Genomic DNA, 19,899 nt, shown 5'->3' with positions numbered 1-19,899 from the left:
ATAATGATGAAAACGTGTAAGTTGTCACAATAAATGTATAGTAACTGCAGTATTTTGGTGGAAACTAGTTGCAATGGCACATTTTTGTAGGGTCACCAGTAGGCTGCCATTGGAACACAGACATAATGATAGGCTAAGCCAGACATGCCTGTGTTGTTCCCCCTACAACTGGAAATACTCAATTCATTCATGTTACAAGGCATATATTTAATATCCCTGTGCACTATTGGATGGGGATGTCTGTTCTACAGAATTACTATGAGTCGTTAGCCTATGTATGAGCGAAACAGTGATTCCTTTGTAATCTCGGTTTTCATAAACTATCAGAAGACCATGACGAAATCAGATCTATTTCATTTGGCATAGCCTAATATAACATCATTATAAAATGCTAGTTGTACGCTCTTGCACTCGTGTTGCTTGAATATTGCAGCTGTTTGTACAGATGCTGCAGCAGCCACTGCGCCCGCGCCCACTTTTCACTCCATTGTTTATCCGCGCGCTGAGCACGTGACGCGCGCTGCAGTAGTTGACCCATATTCACTGGAAATGTGTGACAGCACGCGGTGGCCCACCGCATTTATCCGCCTCTTTTACCCGTTTGACGTATAGTTTATTTGGGTTCAGAGCCATGTGCTTTGAAAGCTATTATGCAACTCTATGGTCTCGAGGAAAATCATAATGCAGCATAATGAATTTGATGCATTCATATTGGTTTTCACACCAACCTTGATCCTAGGTCAGGGGCATCATGTGCAGTTTTTAAAGGGGTGCCAGACTTACCTAGGCAGATCTATCACCTAAACCTAAATGTATAGTACGTTTTTAGAAAAAGTTAGCAAAATGCATTGTCATTTCTAAAATGATACATTGTTTGTATGTATATCAGGATGAAATGGAGGAGCTCCGCTCTGAGATGCTGGAGATGAGGGACATGTACATGGAGGAGGATGTTTATCAGCTCCAGGAGCTCAGACAGCAGCTGGATCAGGCCAACAAGACCTGCCGCATCCTGCAGTACCGCCTCAAGAAGGCAGAGAGACGCAGTATCCGCGTGGCCCAGACCGGACAAGTGGACGGGGAGCTTATCCGCACACTGGAGCAAGATGTCAAGGTGAGAGCGACACTGTGTGACGTAATTAAAATGGTGTGAAGATTGTTTACGTTATTTATTACAGATAAAACCTGCCAAACATATTTGAAAGTGATTGCTTGGTCTTTAAGAAGAGTTTGCGTTTGAACTACCCCTTGTGAAAAAGAAGGGTGCTTCATTGTATTTGTTGTGCACTTCAAATCTTAACAGTATGTTTTAAAGAAACTGTACTTGTTGATTATGATTTATCTTTTTTAACTTTAGTTAGTGTGTAATGTTGCTGTTTGAGCATAAACAACATCTGCAAAGTTACGACGCTTAAAGTTCAAAGCAAAGGGACATTTTCTTTTAAAGAAATCACTTTTTAAGGACTACAACAAACGGCTGGTAGGGACTACAATGAGCTTATTCAAGGGTTAGTGACATCACTAACCCGGGAACACACAAAAAAGGGATGAGGCCATGTTGAGCTGCTTTAGAGAAGAGGAAGAGTTGTTGTCGCACATTTGTGAGTCTGCTCAAGCTGTCGCATCCGTCTTTTTACATTTATTGCACTACAGCACCTAACACAAATGCAATAGCATGTCATAAAAGCAAGACAACATAAATTATAATCGCAATTAAACTGAACTATACCTGTTCTATCTTCATGCAGCAAATATTCTCTGGCTCTGAAGGCATCTTACAACAGTTCCCACACGAGCGATTTATAGATTATCATGACCGAATATGCTAATCAACGACTTGAAGATAGTTAACTCCACATCATCTACATAAATTCATCAACTAACCATTCAGAAATGTCCTGTTGCATTCTACATGTTGTTCTACATGAGTCTCTCCATCATGGTCCGACTCCGGTTTGAACATAAAAAGGCTAAGCATTTTTCGGACAATTTCAGTGTGTGTCTGCGTGAGGTACTCCAAGGTGCTAACACAAGATCTTGAAGCTCCGCCCAGCAGCTCATTTGCATTTAAAGGGACACACAAAAATGCTACATTTTTGCTCACCTTCAAAAAGTGACAATTTTAACATGCTATACAAAAAAAAATCTTTTGAAAAATATAATTTTGAGCTAAACTTATTTTACATCTTGTAAAAAGTGGCATTATAGAACCCTTTTAAAGAGAGTCCGCATTTTATAATAACGTTGCACTAATTTAAATAATTGTTTTAATAATATTTTGTCATGTTTTATAGTACACTTAATTTGATGCATTGATTAACATACTAAAGCACATTTAAAGTCCCCATGAAATCAAAATTGAAGTTTTTTGGCTTTTAGTATAAATATATTAGCCTTGTTTCTCCAAAACAATGACAAAAAATATGGATGATTTTGATGACATCACTCTGCACTTCAGCTTCTCATCAGATTTTCTGTCCGATCAAATGCTCTTTTAGAATCTGAACCGTCCCGCCCTGTACATTATAAATAGACGGTGAAGCTGCAGCTAAAATCGGTCACTTGTTCACACATTTACTATTTTCTACATGGTGAATGGCACATAGCGCACTATATAGGGGATATGAGATGTCCCGTCTTGTCTTCCTGTTTCAGTGGAACTACATCAACACGCTGAATAATGCTGCACGTTGCAAGGCACTTCAGTGGCCCTTTTAAGTACTTGACTGTAATTTCTTCTGTAGTGTTATTCAAACACAATACAGTTGTTAATATAAAAAAATTGATATATTTGAAATGTACTAAATTGCAACCTCATCACTACAAATGTGTAATTACAAATATATTTAAACACATGACAAATACGTTTCAATAAAAGTGACATTAAAGTAGATTTTAGTTAACCTTAAATGCTTGTACATTTAGTAAGTCCATTTCAAGGACAACAGAAGTAATTGTGAAACTAATTGCATTGAATATAAATTTGAACTTTAATACACTTTCATTTAATTGTAAAAAATAACATGCAATTAAGTGTCTGAAATCATTACAGTCAGTTTGCACTTAAGCATATTCTTTGTTATTTTTCACAAGAGGCCTCTGAATCCCAGAAGTGAATCTTATATAAATATCCACTGATGTAAACATCTTCAGATCATGCTTTAGCCTGCATGTCATGCACCAAGAAGGCAACTGTTTCACATGGCTGTGGACACAATACTTCCTTTCTCTGGTCTGTCAGAGGGAAGAGAAATAACCATGATGTCATTCCCATCGGCACTGCCTCACTGTCCGTATTCGTCTTTTACATGGCTGATTTGTATACAGTAACAGAGGGAAGGAAAAGGAGGGAGAGTGGTTTCCTCTGCCAAGCAAATGCTGTGGCTCTTTGTGCTACTGAGACTGACTATGGCGGTCTTTAACAAGTGACATTGTCACATACTTAAGTTTTACCACTCAGGACACAGCTGGTAAGGATCAGAAGCTGTAACACACAATCGATGAGGCAAGGCGAGGGGGATGGTGTCTGCAGGAAAACATCTCAGCCTCTGCTGAATTCTTTAACTGCTGACAGGAGTCTCCTAACACAGGGTCAATTGTCTCCCCACGCTACCGGCACAGCCAGGTCAAATTACACTGATCTTCACAGCGCTTGTGCATTCAACTGGTTGAAATCCGCCATTGCCACCACTGTGACAAACACACTATGCTTTGAGGAGGAAGAACAATGTTTCTTTAAGTTCAGCTTAGCACAGCAACAAAGCGTCTAAGTTAGTCTAAGTGCTAACTCAGGTTTTCTTGTACGCTTACAGGCTTATGCTACAACCAGTACTTTGAATGGTTGTGTAACACGTGCTACAGTATTTAGTTAAGATTGTACAGTGGCTGATGGCCTTTATAAAACCAATATACTCATGACTGATTGGTCAATCATGGCATTCAGCAGTCAGATACTTCCTAATATTCACCATCGTCCATGAAAACATTTAGTCTCTTGTTTCGCACCAATGCTCTCACTCGTTTCATGCAAACACAACTGCTGCCATCTTTGTCTCAGTTGTCGCTTGTAGTGAAAATGACCTCAATGTTCATGTTGTTTCTAGGCTGATTGTTTTGTACATTGTTATAAAGAGACCATGATGTTGAGCATATCACCCAGTCATGGTTTATTTAATTTAGACCGATTCACTATACATTATCCTGCCTGTTATCTGGCTTACTTACTAAATATATAAGTACTTGGACCAAAAATACTAATTTGATTTTAAAATATTGTATTATGTGAAATCCACTGCCCCAGAATGATGCCATTGTGGAGAGCCATGTAATTATCATAAATACTGAATTGAAATGAAATTCTTTTACACAACATTTATTAATTGCCAAGACTATCAATACATTACTAATTATGTTCTATATGTTAAGTAAAAACCGTGATTTTTGTGACACTTTAGATGTTAACGCACATGACCCACTTATCTGTTGTTGTTCGGTACTTTCCAAATGAATAAACCTCATTCAGAGGTCAATGATATTCTGACCAAGAGGCTGTGCAAGACAAATGTTTTTTTCCCCTTGGACTTACTCTGTCATAAAAGAGTTTCCCATGTTCAGATTTTTCCCATCTTGCTCTGGTCTCTCGAGACCGAGGGGGAGGGGATGATGTCATGGTCAGGAGGGGGTAGGGGTGAAAAGGGTTGATGGAGGATTTGAATGTTTGTAAGATCCCTGCACCATTTCCTGCTCTCTGAAGCACTGGCCTCATTTCTCATCCAATGAGAGCAACGTCTCCCAGATCTGTCAGGGGAAGGATGGAAAACAGCCCCACACCTTCTCATCAGCTGCTCTGGCTTTATTAAATAGGGTTTGGAGAACCCTGTAGCTTCCTCTTTCCCTCTGTTAGCCATCTGAGCTTCTCCAAGCATGTGCTCATGCAAAACAACAGCTGAGAAACAGAGACAATGATTTCAGCTGTAGGAAACAAAACTCATGAATAAGATCTCTTTTATTCCTTAAATTCAGATAATCTAGCACATCAAAAATGTATAATAATCAACGATTATTGTAATAGAGGATGTTTGTGTAAGTCATCTCCATAAAGTCAGATTTATCCCAGACCAAATTATCTGAGCTCTGCTAGTTTAATTTACATATCAAAAACTGTCTAATTTGCTTCTATTTTCATTTCTAGATTAAACATCTGAGAGCTAAGCTAAATTCCAAAGTATACTTGTTTTGACGCAAATGCATAGTGTATACATGCAGCAAAACGAATAGTCTTTTAAAGTAGACTCCAATTATGAGCGATAAAAATGTCCAGAGTTGCAGGTATTCTTCTACCTCCTCACAAAAGGACTCGTCAACTCGGCCATCTATTGTTGTTGCGTTTCTTTTTTTCTGACTGTAAAATAACAGGCTGGGCTAGTGATGCAACCCTGTCGATCAACTAATAGAGTGGTGCAGGGATGACGTATTTTTGTTGGCCAAAACCTGGAAACAAGATCGTCCTGAAGTCAATGGATTTTTGGTTAAATGTCTGAGATAAGGGTTAACCCAAGCTCAAGATATTTTCATGTTTTATTCTAGTAGTGCGGTTCCTTTGAATAAGTGTCAACACTGCCATCCGAACCCTGGTGAGCACAAAACAAGCGGACGTAGACCGCGGGGAAAAAATGAGTCTCAAACCACTTCCAAACGAACTCCGGTGTGGTTCTAATGAAATATGAAATGCAAATGAACCAAAAACGGGACATGATGTCACAAAATGAGACCCTAAAAAGGACAGAAGGCTCAAGCAAACCTGTTTTATCTCGTCATAGCTGTGATGTTGCCCATCACAGTTCGGAACAGGGATCAGAACGGCGTCTCCTCGCAGTAGATCTCCATATGTGTGTGTGTGTGTGTGTGTGATGGAAGGATACCTGCTGCTGTTTTGAGTCCTTTACACATTTTATAAGCTCTTCATGAGTTCTCAGCTGGTCAAAATACCATCATATGTAGGCTACGCACATATGCACATTTAGCCCAGAACACAGCACTGTTTTGGATGTGCGATAAGTTCCGTCACAAAATATATATAATAAAATCCGACCAATCAGGTTGTGCTGAACACAAAAGATGATATTTTGTATTAAATACATAGTATTTTTTACCCTACTATGGTAGTCAATGGTTGCTCTATCTGCTTGGTTACAAGCATTCTTCAAAATATCATCTTTTGTGTTCAGCAGAACAAAGTAACTCATACAGGTTTGAAACAACTTGAGGGTGAGCAAATGATGACAGAATTTTCATTTTTGGGTGAACCATCCCTTTAAAATGCCAATGTCAGCGCTAAGCGGACAAGGACCACTTCTTTTTTTTTTTGGTCCATACCAAACAAACAAACGAGCCACACCCTTACCCAGCAAGCAATTTGTGTTTAAAAGACGTCTAATGGCTGTCCAAACAGAGCCCTGACGTCTAAGCTAAAGCAAGGCAAAATTTGGTCTGTCAAGAATAGACTAGTCATCAAGAACATGAACATGTCAAAGAAATGAAACCAAACACCTTGTAATCACTGTTGACTTTGCTCACATGATGGAATATAATACGTCTCGCAAGTTATTTTAGCAAAAACGACATGTAACCAAATTCAAGGTTATTTTGGCTAGAAGTGGGTTACTCATAGACGGACTATATCCTGTCTATAGTTAACCGTTAACTGTGAAATGGTGGCTATTGCTTGCTGGGTATTCACTAGTGGTTTGAGATCTTCCTATGGGTTTTTATGATGACGTTTTTCCAATTTATAAGTCACATTATAATTGGACATTTTAAACTGCACATACTCACATCCCAAACATTCTTATCTAGTTACTTATTACAAATAAGTTTCATTTTTGATATGGGTGTGTGTGATTTACATTGTAGAGCAAAATGTCTAAATATCATCAAGTTATGTTTGTATTCTGATGATGAAATTTATGCCACATGCACTGTATATCCTAACGGAGGGTTCCTCAAACTCGGTCCTGGAGGGCCACTGTCCTGCAGAGTTTAGCTCCAACCCTGATCAAACTCACCTACCTGTGATTTTCTAGTGATCCCGAATACATTATTACATGATTAGCTTGCTCAGGTGTGTTTGATCAGGGTTGGAGCTAAACTCTGCAGGACAGTGGCCCTCCAGGACCGAGTTTAAGGAACCCTGTCTTAGCGTATGTGCAAAAATTGAAATATACTTTGAGCTTAATGAGACATGCTGTGTCCTGAGCTGTAAAATAGCAACCTCTGAGCAATAAAATGACCCCCTGGGCACAATGAGAATAATAAAGAGGAAGTGAGGGTGACAGATGCTGATAAGCAAAGAAAATACTGTTCGGTCAGTTTGGCCTTCGCCTGTTTAGATATCAGTTTAGCAGCAGCATGCTGGAGATAAGAAGAGAGAAAGTGGCACATACTAATGAATATCTTATTGTGTAGCCGGATTGGTCCCCTCTCGGTCAAACCACTCTAGGGATTCCGGGAAAACTGACTCTGAAACCTCACTGCCTGCCTTCTCCCTTCATTATCATCTATGTGAGGAGTGCACATGCATAATCATCCATGTGCTGCATTCACACGTCAAAGTCAACTCAAACAGCCATGGAGCAAGACAAAGCCCCACTTAAAGCCCAGATCCTAAGCTGAAAGGAAACTCTAGACTAGAGGAGGCACATTTGAGATAACTTGGGTCTCTTTTTTTCTAGAATAAAAACTGAGAAGCAGGAGACTGAGTCTCCATTTACACGCCCTACATTTTATCTCATTGAATATCCTGTTTCACACTTCAGAAATGCATCACATTATGTAGGTAAAATGACTTGCAAATGGCATTTTATGCTGACTCTACTTCTCGCTTTTGAGTTGCAAAGGCAGAATTGGTCAAATTAACTTGAGGGTGACATATGGGTGGAAGCAGAAATGGACTGGCAGATAATAAAGTCGTCCCATTTAAAAATGTAGTAGCAACTGTGTTAATGGGTTTCTTTCAACACGACAGTATTTGGTGCCCTTGGACTGTCTTCATATGGCTCATATGAACTGCATGTGTGCTTATAGAGGTTAACAGAAGGGCAGCTTGTTTTTTTTTTCTTCTAAGCAGGGTAAGGTTGAGGTTACAGTGTGAATGTGCCCAGGCATCTGTCCCGCAGATGCAATCAGATACAGATCTGGAGCGAAGTCATTTAAAACGACCGTTTTCACAGCAGAGAGGCAGAACAATCCTGAAAAGCAGGATCAGAGAGGAGCAACACACACACACACACACACACACACACACACACACACACACACACACACACACACACACACACACACACACACACACACACACACACACACACACACACACACACATAATCAAACCCAAAGACAAACAAATTCCACATAGCCATACAACAGTCATGGGTGTATGCAAATATTCTTTGATGGGTCATTACACTCCTTTGATTTCAGTGTTTGGCCAAGTGGTGCAGCAGATATGGCAGATTGATGTTCAGGAGAGGGGCTGTGGGGAGAGGGGCGGACAACAAGGCACCTAACACACACACACACACACACGACATTGCTGTGCTTCACTACCCCTTTCTCTGTTGATCTATAGGTGTCCATCTTTTTTTCCATGTAAAAACAACAACAGGCCGTGACATTGTCAGTCAAAAGCAGGTGTGTGGCGTCCAGACAGAATGGAGGGAGGAGTGAATGCAAATAATCTGGGACCAACAGACACTTTTGGAGCTCTGATAATTAAAGCATTTGTATGACAATACAGACATCCAATTACCATAAAACACTGGGCCTAGGGTTTAGAAACATACTCTATTCTGTCATGAATCGTCACATAGATTTATTTCTTGCTTGGCTGTTCTTGTAGTTCCAGTATATTTAAAAATTGAAATGTTTCAGGCATTAAAAGATGGTGTTTTGATAACTGTATATTTTACCGTCAATAACCCGACTCTATAGGTCGTTTTTCAAGCACCTTATTACGACCTTTATTTACGTTTTAAAGTCATGCGCCCTCTAGCTGGCGTAAAAATAATGACAGTGTTGTGTTACTTCTGTCGTCATGAAATGACGTATGACTGTCGTTACCAATCAAAATGCGTGTTCATTTAAATGCAATGTGTGGACAATGGACATTGTACCACCATTTATCATATTTCCATTTAGCAAAAATATTATTTTATTAACAACTACATCCACCCACCCCTAAACCTACCTAGTGATTTATAATGGATATACACTTTATGAGCACATGCGTTCCCTGGGATTGAACCCACGATTGCATGATCACATGATGTTGTATTTTGCAATGCTCTATAAATTGAGCTACGCAAAACCTGAAATATGACGCAAATACAAGGAAACAAAGCATTAAAATGAAAGTGTCCTGTTGTCGATAGGGGCACAACTTTAGTAAACGCTCCTATGGGTCGTATTTCAGGGAAGTGACAAACGACCTATATAGGCGTATTGGTTGGAGGACATGTGGCAATAACTGTATGCATCTTTGATATAACTTGCAATCAAAAACTGTATTGAGATTTAAAAATGTCGTTATACCACAATAATAACAGATTTAAGTTATTCTGATAGGTATATATAAAGTACTACACACACACACACATGGTGAAATAACATCTGAGCATATGCAGTGAACTTTGTAGAATTGTTAAAGTAAAACCAAAAGATTAATATTGCATTTTCAATATAATGCAACAAAACAGCATTGTACAATTTTCTCACACTACAGCACAACATGTTGAAAAAAAGAAGAAGCTTGTACTGAAAAAGCTGCATTAAATTTAAAACAACTAGCTAGCTACATTTAGTTACTCCACAGGAATGAAATGAAGGAAAGATTGATGGAACAAGGCAGAGAGGCTGTTGGTGAGATAAAGAAATGGAAAGAATGAGAGATGGAGGGATCTGATATGAATTAGAGCATGGTGTTGGTACAGAGGAGCATTGTGGGTACCCAGCTGCACCCTGGCTGTGGTTCAGGCACACACACAGAGAGCACAACCCTCTCTCACGAAGCACAACTCACAAACAGGGACTGTGTTCTTCCTCCTACCCCTCATAGTCCCCATTTACCCCTTTCACTGACTGCTACCCTCTCTTTTCTTCATTCCTCGCACACGTACCTACATCCTTCCTTTATATGTGTTCTATAGAAACATACAAACATTGTCAGAAGTGAAAAATGGGCTTGTGTTGCTAAAATGGTGTTTTGCTAAAATGATGTATGTGTGTATGTGGTATAGATGGGTCTTTGTTTGCCCAACACAGATAACTAACTGCCTCCTTGAAAATTAGCACAGCTTTACTATCAACCTCTTTTAATGAGCTTTCCACCACCTTCAGGAAGACATAAATCATAATTGTATGAATCAGCCATCTTCAGTACTTTTCACTGGCTATGGGGAGGTATTGTAGCAGTACACCTATTTTTCTGTTTTTCTGCATTGAATCAAATGTATATTTATATTCATATTTATAATATTTAAATATTAGCATTCATTTAAATAAAGCATTCACCATTTTTACTGTTTCCGTAGGCAGTTCATAAAGTACCCTTTTTGAAGAATAATTTAAATTTTCATCTCAATTTCATCACACCATATTTAAAAACTGTTGTCATTGTTTTAGGTGGCGAAGGACGTGTCCATCCGTCTACACAATGAGCTGGACACTGTGGAGAAGAAGAGATCTCGTCTGGAGCAGGAGAACGAGGAGCTGAGGGTGAAACTACAGGATCTGGAGGTGGCCAAGCAGGTCCTGCAAGCTGAGATGGAGAAAGCCAGAGAGGTGAGAGGCAACCGATCATTCTAGAAACGTTCAGGGTGTTGAACATGAACTGTAGCTATGCAAGTATGACACATCGCAAATCTGTGGAAAATGCAAAAAGTGTTGTAATGCAATATGGAACCTTGTTCCTTGGAATGGCTTGTTTTGGTGGTTGTCGGGGCATTGCTTTGTGGTTGCTAAAGTTAATCTGAGTGGTTGTTAGAGTTGCTGTGTCGTATTGGGCATTGAGGTTGCTAGGGTATTCTGGGTGGGTCCCATTTCTAAATCTCTAAAATATTCTGGTCGCAAGTTATGACTCCTTTAATGTGTGTGTGTTCATGCTTGTTTCATGGGCAGCAGGCAAAATCCGTAAGTTGGATGACATAGAAATGTCAATAAACCGCAGGATTTGAGGTTTCATTCATCATAAAAACAACGCTGCATGCCTTAGAACAACTAATTATAATAACCACAATAAACCATTTTTCTGCAAAGTAATGTTAGATCACAAGTCACATTTGTGTGGCAACAGATGGCTAGAAAACGATCCGTTTTTGGCCGTTTTAACTTCAGTAAGAGTTCTGTAGGAAGTTGCTAGTAATTGGGGAAAAATGGGATCATTAATTAGTTTCAGATTCTCAGAAAAGGCTTCATTAGGAGCTCATGGGAAGCTTTTTGAGAGGAAAAGTGTTTATGTTGTACTTGATTTGGCTTGGGGCAGAACTCTTAATGTTGACACTTTCGTTTAACTTGAGGCGCAGCACTCCGCTGTAGTCAAAGCTCTGGGTGTGTTACGACAGGAGCTGAGAGCCCTTCACTTGTACTGATCTGTTGACTTTCTCTGTGTAAATGTCAGCTCGGGTGGGTGGGATTGAGGGTGGAAGGGGAGCACATGAATTTAGCATTAGATTTTCTCTACTGACAGTTTAACGAGGAGGAACATAAAGCATGCTTCTTGTGTTTGGTTAATTCTCAATTTTGGCCTGCATTCTTTGGGTAATAAATGTTTCTTTTGTCTTCTGAGTAATAGATGGTTGGATGGATGGCCTACATGGGCTCAATGGTTGGTCTGTGCTCTATTAGTTATGTCTGCTGCATGATGGAAAGTAATGAAAGCATTATTGTTTTGAAGCAACGGTCATTATTGGTCAGTTCACTCTTTTCTTTGAGAATCATTTTATGGGGTGTTGTGTACCGCTGTGATAGTCAGTGCCAGTGCTCTGATTTGCTCGGCTGCACCACTATGGGTCGGCCCACAGATCCGTTCTGCGTTCTTATTGGCTGAAAGCCCAGGGCAGGATGCGTGCCACTCTCTGTTGAGGAGGCCTGAATTCTTGGCTAGCGGGCCGGGCACTTATGGTACACAGCGAGAGTTCATACTTAACTGAACTTCAAGAAAAGAGCTAGCCAAGCCTTTCAGACAACAGATCACTCAAAGAATAGGAAAAAACGATGGAGAAGAAGATGATCTGATGATCTGGCTGAACACGATATCTCACACTGACATACCCTCAGTTAACAGCACTAGGATGAAAGAGATTTATTAAGATTGACTGGACAGCGCTCTGGAATACTTGATTCTGATTGGTCAATTGTGAAATAATTTTGTTTAATGACGGCTAAGCTGTATAATGGACCGATTTCCCACAAAGATGTGCTAGTCTCCTTTATAATTGCATCAAGGTCCTGATAACAATTGACTGTACAGTACACTTTTACTTCTTTGGACATATTTCATCTGCTCTTGTGCTCCAAACATTGATCAACTCAACTGATTTTGCTATTTGTTAGGTTTTGTGTTACATTTTCTGTTGTGGACAGGCTACTTAGCACATTTAAGGTAAAAAGTAGAATTTGCTATGGTTCAAGTAGAAGTAGACTGAAGTAGGTACTGTATTTCAAGTTTCTTTTGTTTACTGTAAATTTAAAGCTATGTCTGATCTTGAACGTGCTAAGACATTCAGTTATTAATCCAAACGAATGACAATGGTGAAATACCATAAAATTCAAGGATGAATGGACAGAAAAAAAAAGTCTAATTTCTATTTCAGCCATAATCACTAATCATTTTGTTATTGAAGTGACTTTTGGGCCTTTTGCGTGTGGACGGCAAGTTTTCAAGCGGGCCACGCTGATGTCATCAAAGACCTCCTTCCAGACACAAAAACAAACGCTCAAAATGAAGGCTTGCTGATTTAGGGCTTTTTAACCTTGATAAAACCCCACCCCCAAAAAATCCTCTTTTTCCTTTCCTACATTCCTTTTCGTTCTTCTTTCATGCTCTCCATCCCTCTTTCTCAAACTCTCTCTCAACACTTCATTTAACACAGAACGAGTATCGATCGGTACAGCAGCTGCCGTGAAGTCTCAGGGGTGATTAGGTTCACATGTCTTCTGCTGTTGGGAGTGTAAGAGGGTGTGTTTGTGTGTTTATGGCCTTCTGATGGTGGCCTCTATGTGGAGGGGCTGTTTTATAGAGGCTGTTTTACAGGTGTTTAATAGGCTTCAGTAAAGGAAAAAGAGGTTTGGAAAAGAGAAAAGTTTTTTCTCTCCAAATATGTATTCATACCCACATGTGTTAATTTATTATTCAGAGTCCAGTGTGTCTCACATACAGTATGTATAAATGGGAGCTTGTTTGTTAATTCAGAGCTCTTCACCCTTTTGAGACTGTGCTAGAGGAAATAGTCCTATGAGGAGGACTGAATCTTTATTTATATTTTTCAGGAAACTTGTATCTTTGTTTTGCTCTGAGGGGGAAACCCTGAGAAAGGAAGGAAGTGCAGGGTCACTGGAGCCGCTCTGATGGAAACAAACACTAGATGAGGAACACTATCTTAGAGATGAACTGTGTCATGTGTCAGGGCTATTTAAACTTTAAAACCCTTGCTTGCTGTGTAGGGAAAAGCATGGGAATATTTTGAGGAATTCTGAGCATTCCAAAATATTCAGAGATTTCCAAGAACATCCTGAAAGTTTGAGGGATGATGTGGGATTCAGAAGGTGGCCATCATGCCATGTAATTCTGTTCTTTCAGAACCAGAGTAATGAAATGCTGACCCGCTGACTCACAGGGTATTTAACGGTTATGAGAACAGTCATAGGTCAGTAAACACAACGCTGTGAGCTTTTATAATAAACCGTTTCCAGATAGATGTGCCTTGTCATTTCAAGACAAATTTCAACCCATTTACTTAAAAAAAAAAGTAATTAGAAAAGTAATGTGCCGGTAGTACATTGATGATACTGAATGTGAATGATCACTATATTCCTGTACAATGGAATTTATGTACTTTGAAGTATACTATGGTACATAAATGGCCCAATAACCCCAGTATATGCACCATAATGCATTATAGGACTTGTTATACGTTGTATTTCCAACTGCCCTTTTCTCTCCATTATACAATGCAATGAATCAGAACTCACAATACACACAGTCAAAATAAAGTGAATGTTCTCAAACATTTTGTAGATCAATGAAGATAACAATATTTACAATAGTCAGTTATCATAGTAGCCAATATTTACATTGCTCTAAATAACACAAAGAAGGCAAGTTAAATGGAGGCACAAAAGCTTCTGGTTTGTGATATCTTGAGCATGTCTGGCAGCTGTGTTTGCTCTATTGTACGGTCCGACCTGTACAGCAGCATCAAAGCACATGGCATTAGAGGTTTTGACTAGATTTGGAACATGATGGAAACAATAGAGAATAAAAGCAAGTAAGAAGCACACACATGCACATGTGTCCTGGATATCTCAAAAAACAAGAGGTACCTTGTGAAAAGAGTACTTAAAAAAAGAGTACTTACTATGGGAATAATATACTTTATAAAAATATACTAAAGTGCAAACTGAATGAAATGTTTTCGGACACTTAATTGCAATTGTAAATAAATGAGTGCATTAGTTTAAATTTATATTAAGTGCAATTATCTGAACTTGGGACTTAAGTGCATCTTTATATGTACTTTCATAATTGCTTCTATTGTTCTGCCGAATGTGCTGACTATCATTTATGGTAAACTGTATACTAAGAAATATTTGGTTGTTGTTTAGGCTGAGGGATTTATGTGTTAAGGAGGTATGTCAAACTGTCTAGTATGGCAGAGCTAAAGCCTTTCGCCAAATCCAAAGAATTGTCAATAAGTGTATTATTCTCAGAAGCGACCCTGAAATATATTTATACTTACACATTTGTAATGATAAAGTGGCAGTTTAATACATTTCAGATATATTAACTTTAAATGTTAAATCGAATAACACACTACAGTTCAAATAATAAACTTTAAATAAAAGTACTTTTTGTGTGCTTTAGTATAGTCGCATTAATATAAGTGACAAAAACAGATTATTAAAACTAATTTTTTCATTGTTTTTTTCATCACCAAGTGCACTGCAAAGTGTCGGATGCAGTGGTGTAAAGCACATCGCCACTGGACTCTAGAGCAGTGGAGACGTGTTCTCTGGAGTGACCAATCACGCTTCTCTGTCTGGCAATCTGGTGGAAGAGTCTAGGTTTGGTTGCCAGGAGAACGGCACTTGCCTGACTGCATTGTGCCAAATGTAAAGTTTGATTATAGTGTGGGGTTGTTTTTCAGGGGTTGGGCTTGGCCCCTTAGTTCCAGTGAAAGGAACTCTTAATGCTTCAGCATACCAAAGACAATTTCATGCTAAGTTTGAGGATGGCCCCTTCCTGTTCCAACATGTGCACAAAGCAAGGTCCATAAAGACATGGATGAGCGAGTTTGGTGTGGAGGAACTTGACTGGTCTGCACAGAGTCCTGACCTCAACCCGATAGAACACCTGTGGGATGAATTAGAGCGGAGACTGCGAGCCAGGCCTTCTTGTCCAACATCAGTGCCTGACCTCACAAATGCGCTTCTAGAAGAATGGTCAAAAATTCCCATAAACACACTCCTAAACCTTGTGGAAAGCCTTCCCAGAAGAGTTGAAGCTGTTATAGCTGCAAAGTGTGGGACAACTCCATATTAAACCCTACGGATTAAGAATGGGATGTTATTAAAGTTCATGTGCATGTAAAGGCAGACATCCCAAAACTTGTGGCAATATAGTGTTTATGTCGAAATATAATTAAATAATGGTTTGTATTTAAAACAAAAACAAAAAAACACTTATTGTGTGTCATTAAGTGTAGTCAGTTGGCTCACGTGATGACGCATTTTAGAACTTCTGTTAAGGGAACACAGGGAGCATCGAAGCTCCCTGGTTTTTATGGTGCGTTGTGGGACTTTTTAGGGAGCGAACATTTCAGTGCCCTGGAAGGATTCTGCGATTGAGACAGCCCTTAACATGGCTGACTCCCTGAGCTACTGAACACCAATTTAACTGTTTTACCTTTACTGTTCCTACATTACAGAAAGTCCAGCCAACCCATGGTTTAATCTGAAAAACATCCAGATACAAATACGTGTTCTCTCTTCAGGAAACGAGAGGGGATTTCATGCTCTAGTAAAAGTCTGCATGAAAAATGAAACATACTACACTAGACACGCAAGACTCAGTACACATGAACACACACATTCATGCACACTGGCCCAACCTGCACCATCTAAACAACCAGCTAAAACAAAATTTCTAATATTTTCTGGCTTTACAGCTCTATGCAAACTAAGTGCAGGAGCAGATGTGTGTCTGATATATTTCACACACAGGACTCAATGGATTGACTGGTCTAATGCCGCCTTCACATGCTATCGGAAATGTCCTACTTCCCACTTCTGAAGTCGTGATTACGAGCTCATCCCATTCAAATTGGACTTGACAGGGCGTTCATGTGCAGTTTTTTAACTAGGAAACTAGCATTTATAATAATTCCGTTATCATGTGAAGGCAGCATGACACACACCTCTGACTGTTGTTGTTTGTCATTCATCATATCTTCCTCTTTTTTCCTTTTGAGCCGTTTAAATGGACAGGAGCTATTTTTAAATGTCATATCACCAGACCCAGCGGAACATGTTGGTCAGGGGAAAAGGGGGATTTCTAAAAGGGTTTAGGATGTCAGTGCTTACTTGATTTGACATCTCTGTCACTGTAGTGGGATTCGGGTGTGCACTTTGAAACGAGAGGCCATTATGTCTTAAACCAAGCCTTAAATGTCATACCAACAGCTATTAGCTCTGTATGCGTGTGGATGTTTGTACACTTCAGACAGAGAGCTTGTGCACTCCAACTGCTTCCACTTGAGAATTACACGACTGAAGAAATGGCACAGGCAAAACAAACAATAAGAGGATGTTGGTTGGGAGCGAGTTTGCAGCAAGCTCTTTTTTTTATTGAGCTCAGCGCTTTGCAGAACTAACAGACAAAGAAAGCGCAGAAAGGGAAATGTGCGTTTGATTGATGTCTGGACCCTTAAGTTTGATACACACACACACACACACACACACACACACACACACACACACACACACACACACACACACACACACACACACACACACACACACACACACACACACACACACACACACACACTATAATGCTCTTGAGCACTGAGGCTGGAGGTTATTAGGTTTGATAGTGACAATGCTGCAGTGCATGTAGGTCATTTACAAAACCCATGTACACACACAAAACACACATGCACACACCTTGTGTAAAGCAACTGGCTGTTCTATTTCTGCTTATAATGGCCGTCTAATTGTGTTGTCTCTTGGATACATCTCCACACAAACTGCATTAGGGGAGCACCATGTCACGTATTAAGATTGTGACCGTGGAAACCAGCTTAGATCAGCTGTTTGAAAGAAGTTTAGCATGTCGGACAAGATTAGATCTGTCAGGTTTATGGACAATGCTTGTTCCCTGCTGTGTCAGTCTGTTTGTAGGCCTGAAACATATTCTACACAAGTACACACTAACTTGTTTGAATAATTTTATTTTATATTTATTATTGTTTGATAGCATATTTTTATGTGAAATTGTTACATTCCTTAAAAAAATAGTTTTAATAAACAAATGATTATTGTTATTATTACTTTGAGAAGTGCATTGTACTGTACAATAGTAGATTTCTGTCTAATTTTAAGGTAAACTGAAATTTTTGGCATGTTGTACCTTCTAGTTTCTGTGTGTGTCTATGTTTAGGAAAGTGTAGTAGACAAAATTGTGCCGCTCATTTACACAGACAGTCAAACACACAGAACATGTAGACTTCGGGCCCTATCATGCACCCGAGGCAATGCAGCGCCAGGTGCTACGCAAGTGTTTTTTGCTAGTATCAGCCCGACGCAGTTATCATTTTCATGTCCTGCGGCACCTTGTTTAAATAGCAAATGCATTTGCGCCCATTGGTGTACTGGTTTGAAAACGAGGTGTGTTCAGGTGCATTGTTGGTGCGTTGCTATTTTGAGTCAACTGAAATCGACTGCGCCAAAAATTGTGTGGGATTTTCTCACAGAGAGCTTGTATTGATCCACAGTGCTATTTCAGTTGTGTTATGTATAGCTCCCATTCACTGCTGTTTCCCAGGAGTGAGGTTAAACAAAATGTATTTGCATTTCAATTGATTATCCTAAAATGAAATCCATATTACTGAATCAAATCATTCACATCAAGGTTATCATATTGGATGCATGTGTATACAACATTGCACGTTTGAGCAGAATACAATATTTGTATTGTTTATATTGTGTGAAATGTTAAAAAGACGTGTTTGTTTGTGCAGAAGATGAGTTCTTAATCCTTTTCAACAGATTTACACACATACAAGGCCTTTACATCATTATTACACAACACAACTAGTGCTTCCTGCCCTCTGATCGAATTCACAGGTCTCCTAGGTGAAGCTAATTGGTTAGATCTCAGATCTCCCGCTTTCTTCCTAATCAGATCAGTAAGCTATTGCTTTGATTTTGTGTATGAGACGGATCGTATATAAGACCTGTCTCCTCACATCCAGGATCTTAGGAACTCCATGTTCCGTGAACTTCATTTGGGTCAACCATCAATCTTGCACTTTCATGACACACACACACTGAGTGCTATATAAAAGCATGCGCATGCACTCTGGTGCATTGATTTATATAGAGCATGGATAACAGTCTTTGCTTCATTGCCTTTGTATAAGACTAACTATCAATATTCATCTGTGTCTGACTGTCTACACCTCACTGATCAGTTAAAGGGTTATTCACTATGGCTTGTTGGAAGCTGCAGACTCTTATTTGAGAATGCTGTGGTTGAAATATAGATTTATAATTCATCTTAAAATGTGACGGGTTCATTACAGACAAAGCTCCTTTAATTGCTTTTGGAGAAGTGTGTGAAGTGTGATTGTATTAGGATCTTCTGTTTTAGATATAATAGCGCGAGAAGTGAGCTGGGATTGAGATTGATCACTTAATCACATCAGAATTACACTTTCAGCACTTCTCTTTAGCAAAATGGTTTTATTACTACAGCCCAGTGACCTGCCCACCTTATCGATGTAATCTGTCTAGACCAATAACCTGAGGGGATATGGCCAGCAAAACTACAGCTCTATTTAGAGTACTATCGTAGAAGCACTACTGTGCACATACTGCACAGAGTACATTCAGAAATGAATAGGGGCTTGGGGAAAAAAAACACTGAGGTTCGGTTTCACACACAGGGCTTAGATTAAGCCAGGATTAGGATGTAGTTCAATTAGGACATTTAAGTAGCTTTTATAAATGTGCCTTAGAAAAAACATTACTGGTGTGCATCTTGAGACAAACCAATGGCATTGACATATTTTAAGATATGCAAGTGCAAGTTGCATTCAGTTAAAACAGCTAAAACATTTTAGTCTGGGACTAGCTTAAGCCTTGTCTGTGAAACCGGGGGTGAAAGTGACAAAAATGCTCCTGGAATTCAAAATGTTGGGGAAAAATATAGCCTATGAATTAACATTTTAACCTAGGCCTAGTTATACATATAAATCATATAAAAAATATGTTGATGCAGATTTAATTTCAAATCTAAAAGTGAGATTTACTTAGATTGAGAATTTATCTGAATACGTTAAATTAAATTAATTAATTAATTTTATTTATTTTCTATTTGATCCAACCATTATAATGAACTTCACT

General features: G+C 39.2%; 2 protein-coding genes across 3 annotated transcripts in view; both read left to right on the top strand.

Annotated features, from left to right (window-relative positions):
- Positions 1 to 19,899, top strand: part of tcea2 (transcription elongation factor A (SII), 2) — a 774,534-nt gene that overhangs the window by 274,919 nt on the left and 479,716 nt on the right. The window lies entirely within an intron of this gene.
- The window catches only part of mtcl2 (microtubule crosslinking factor 2), a 53,228-nt gene that overhangs the window by 2,987 nt on the left and 30,342 nt on the right, over positions 1 to 19,899 (top strand). For both annotated transcript variants that reach the window (XM_079803571.1, XM_079803570.1), the window contains exons 2-3: positions 890 to 1,114; positions 10,678 to 10,836. In XM_079803571.1, the coding sequence (XP_079659697.1) occupies positions 890 to 1,114; positions 10,678 to 10,836 (384 nt within the window). The remainder of the gene's footprint in view (positions 1 to 889; positions 1,115 to 10,677; positions 10,837 to 19,899) is intronic.

This window comes from Gobio gobio (assembly GCF_949357685.1).
Source record: "Gobio gobio genome assembly, chromosome: 21".
Lineage (NCBI taxonomy): Eukaryota > Metazoa > Chordata > Actinopteri > Cypriniformes > Gobionidae > Gobio > Gobio gobio.
Note: the sequence above shows the minus strand (reverse complement) of the source record. Positions and strands in the feature narration are given on the sequence as shown.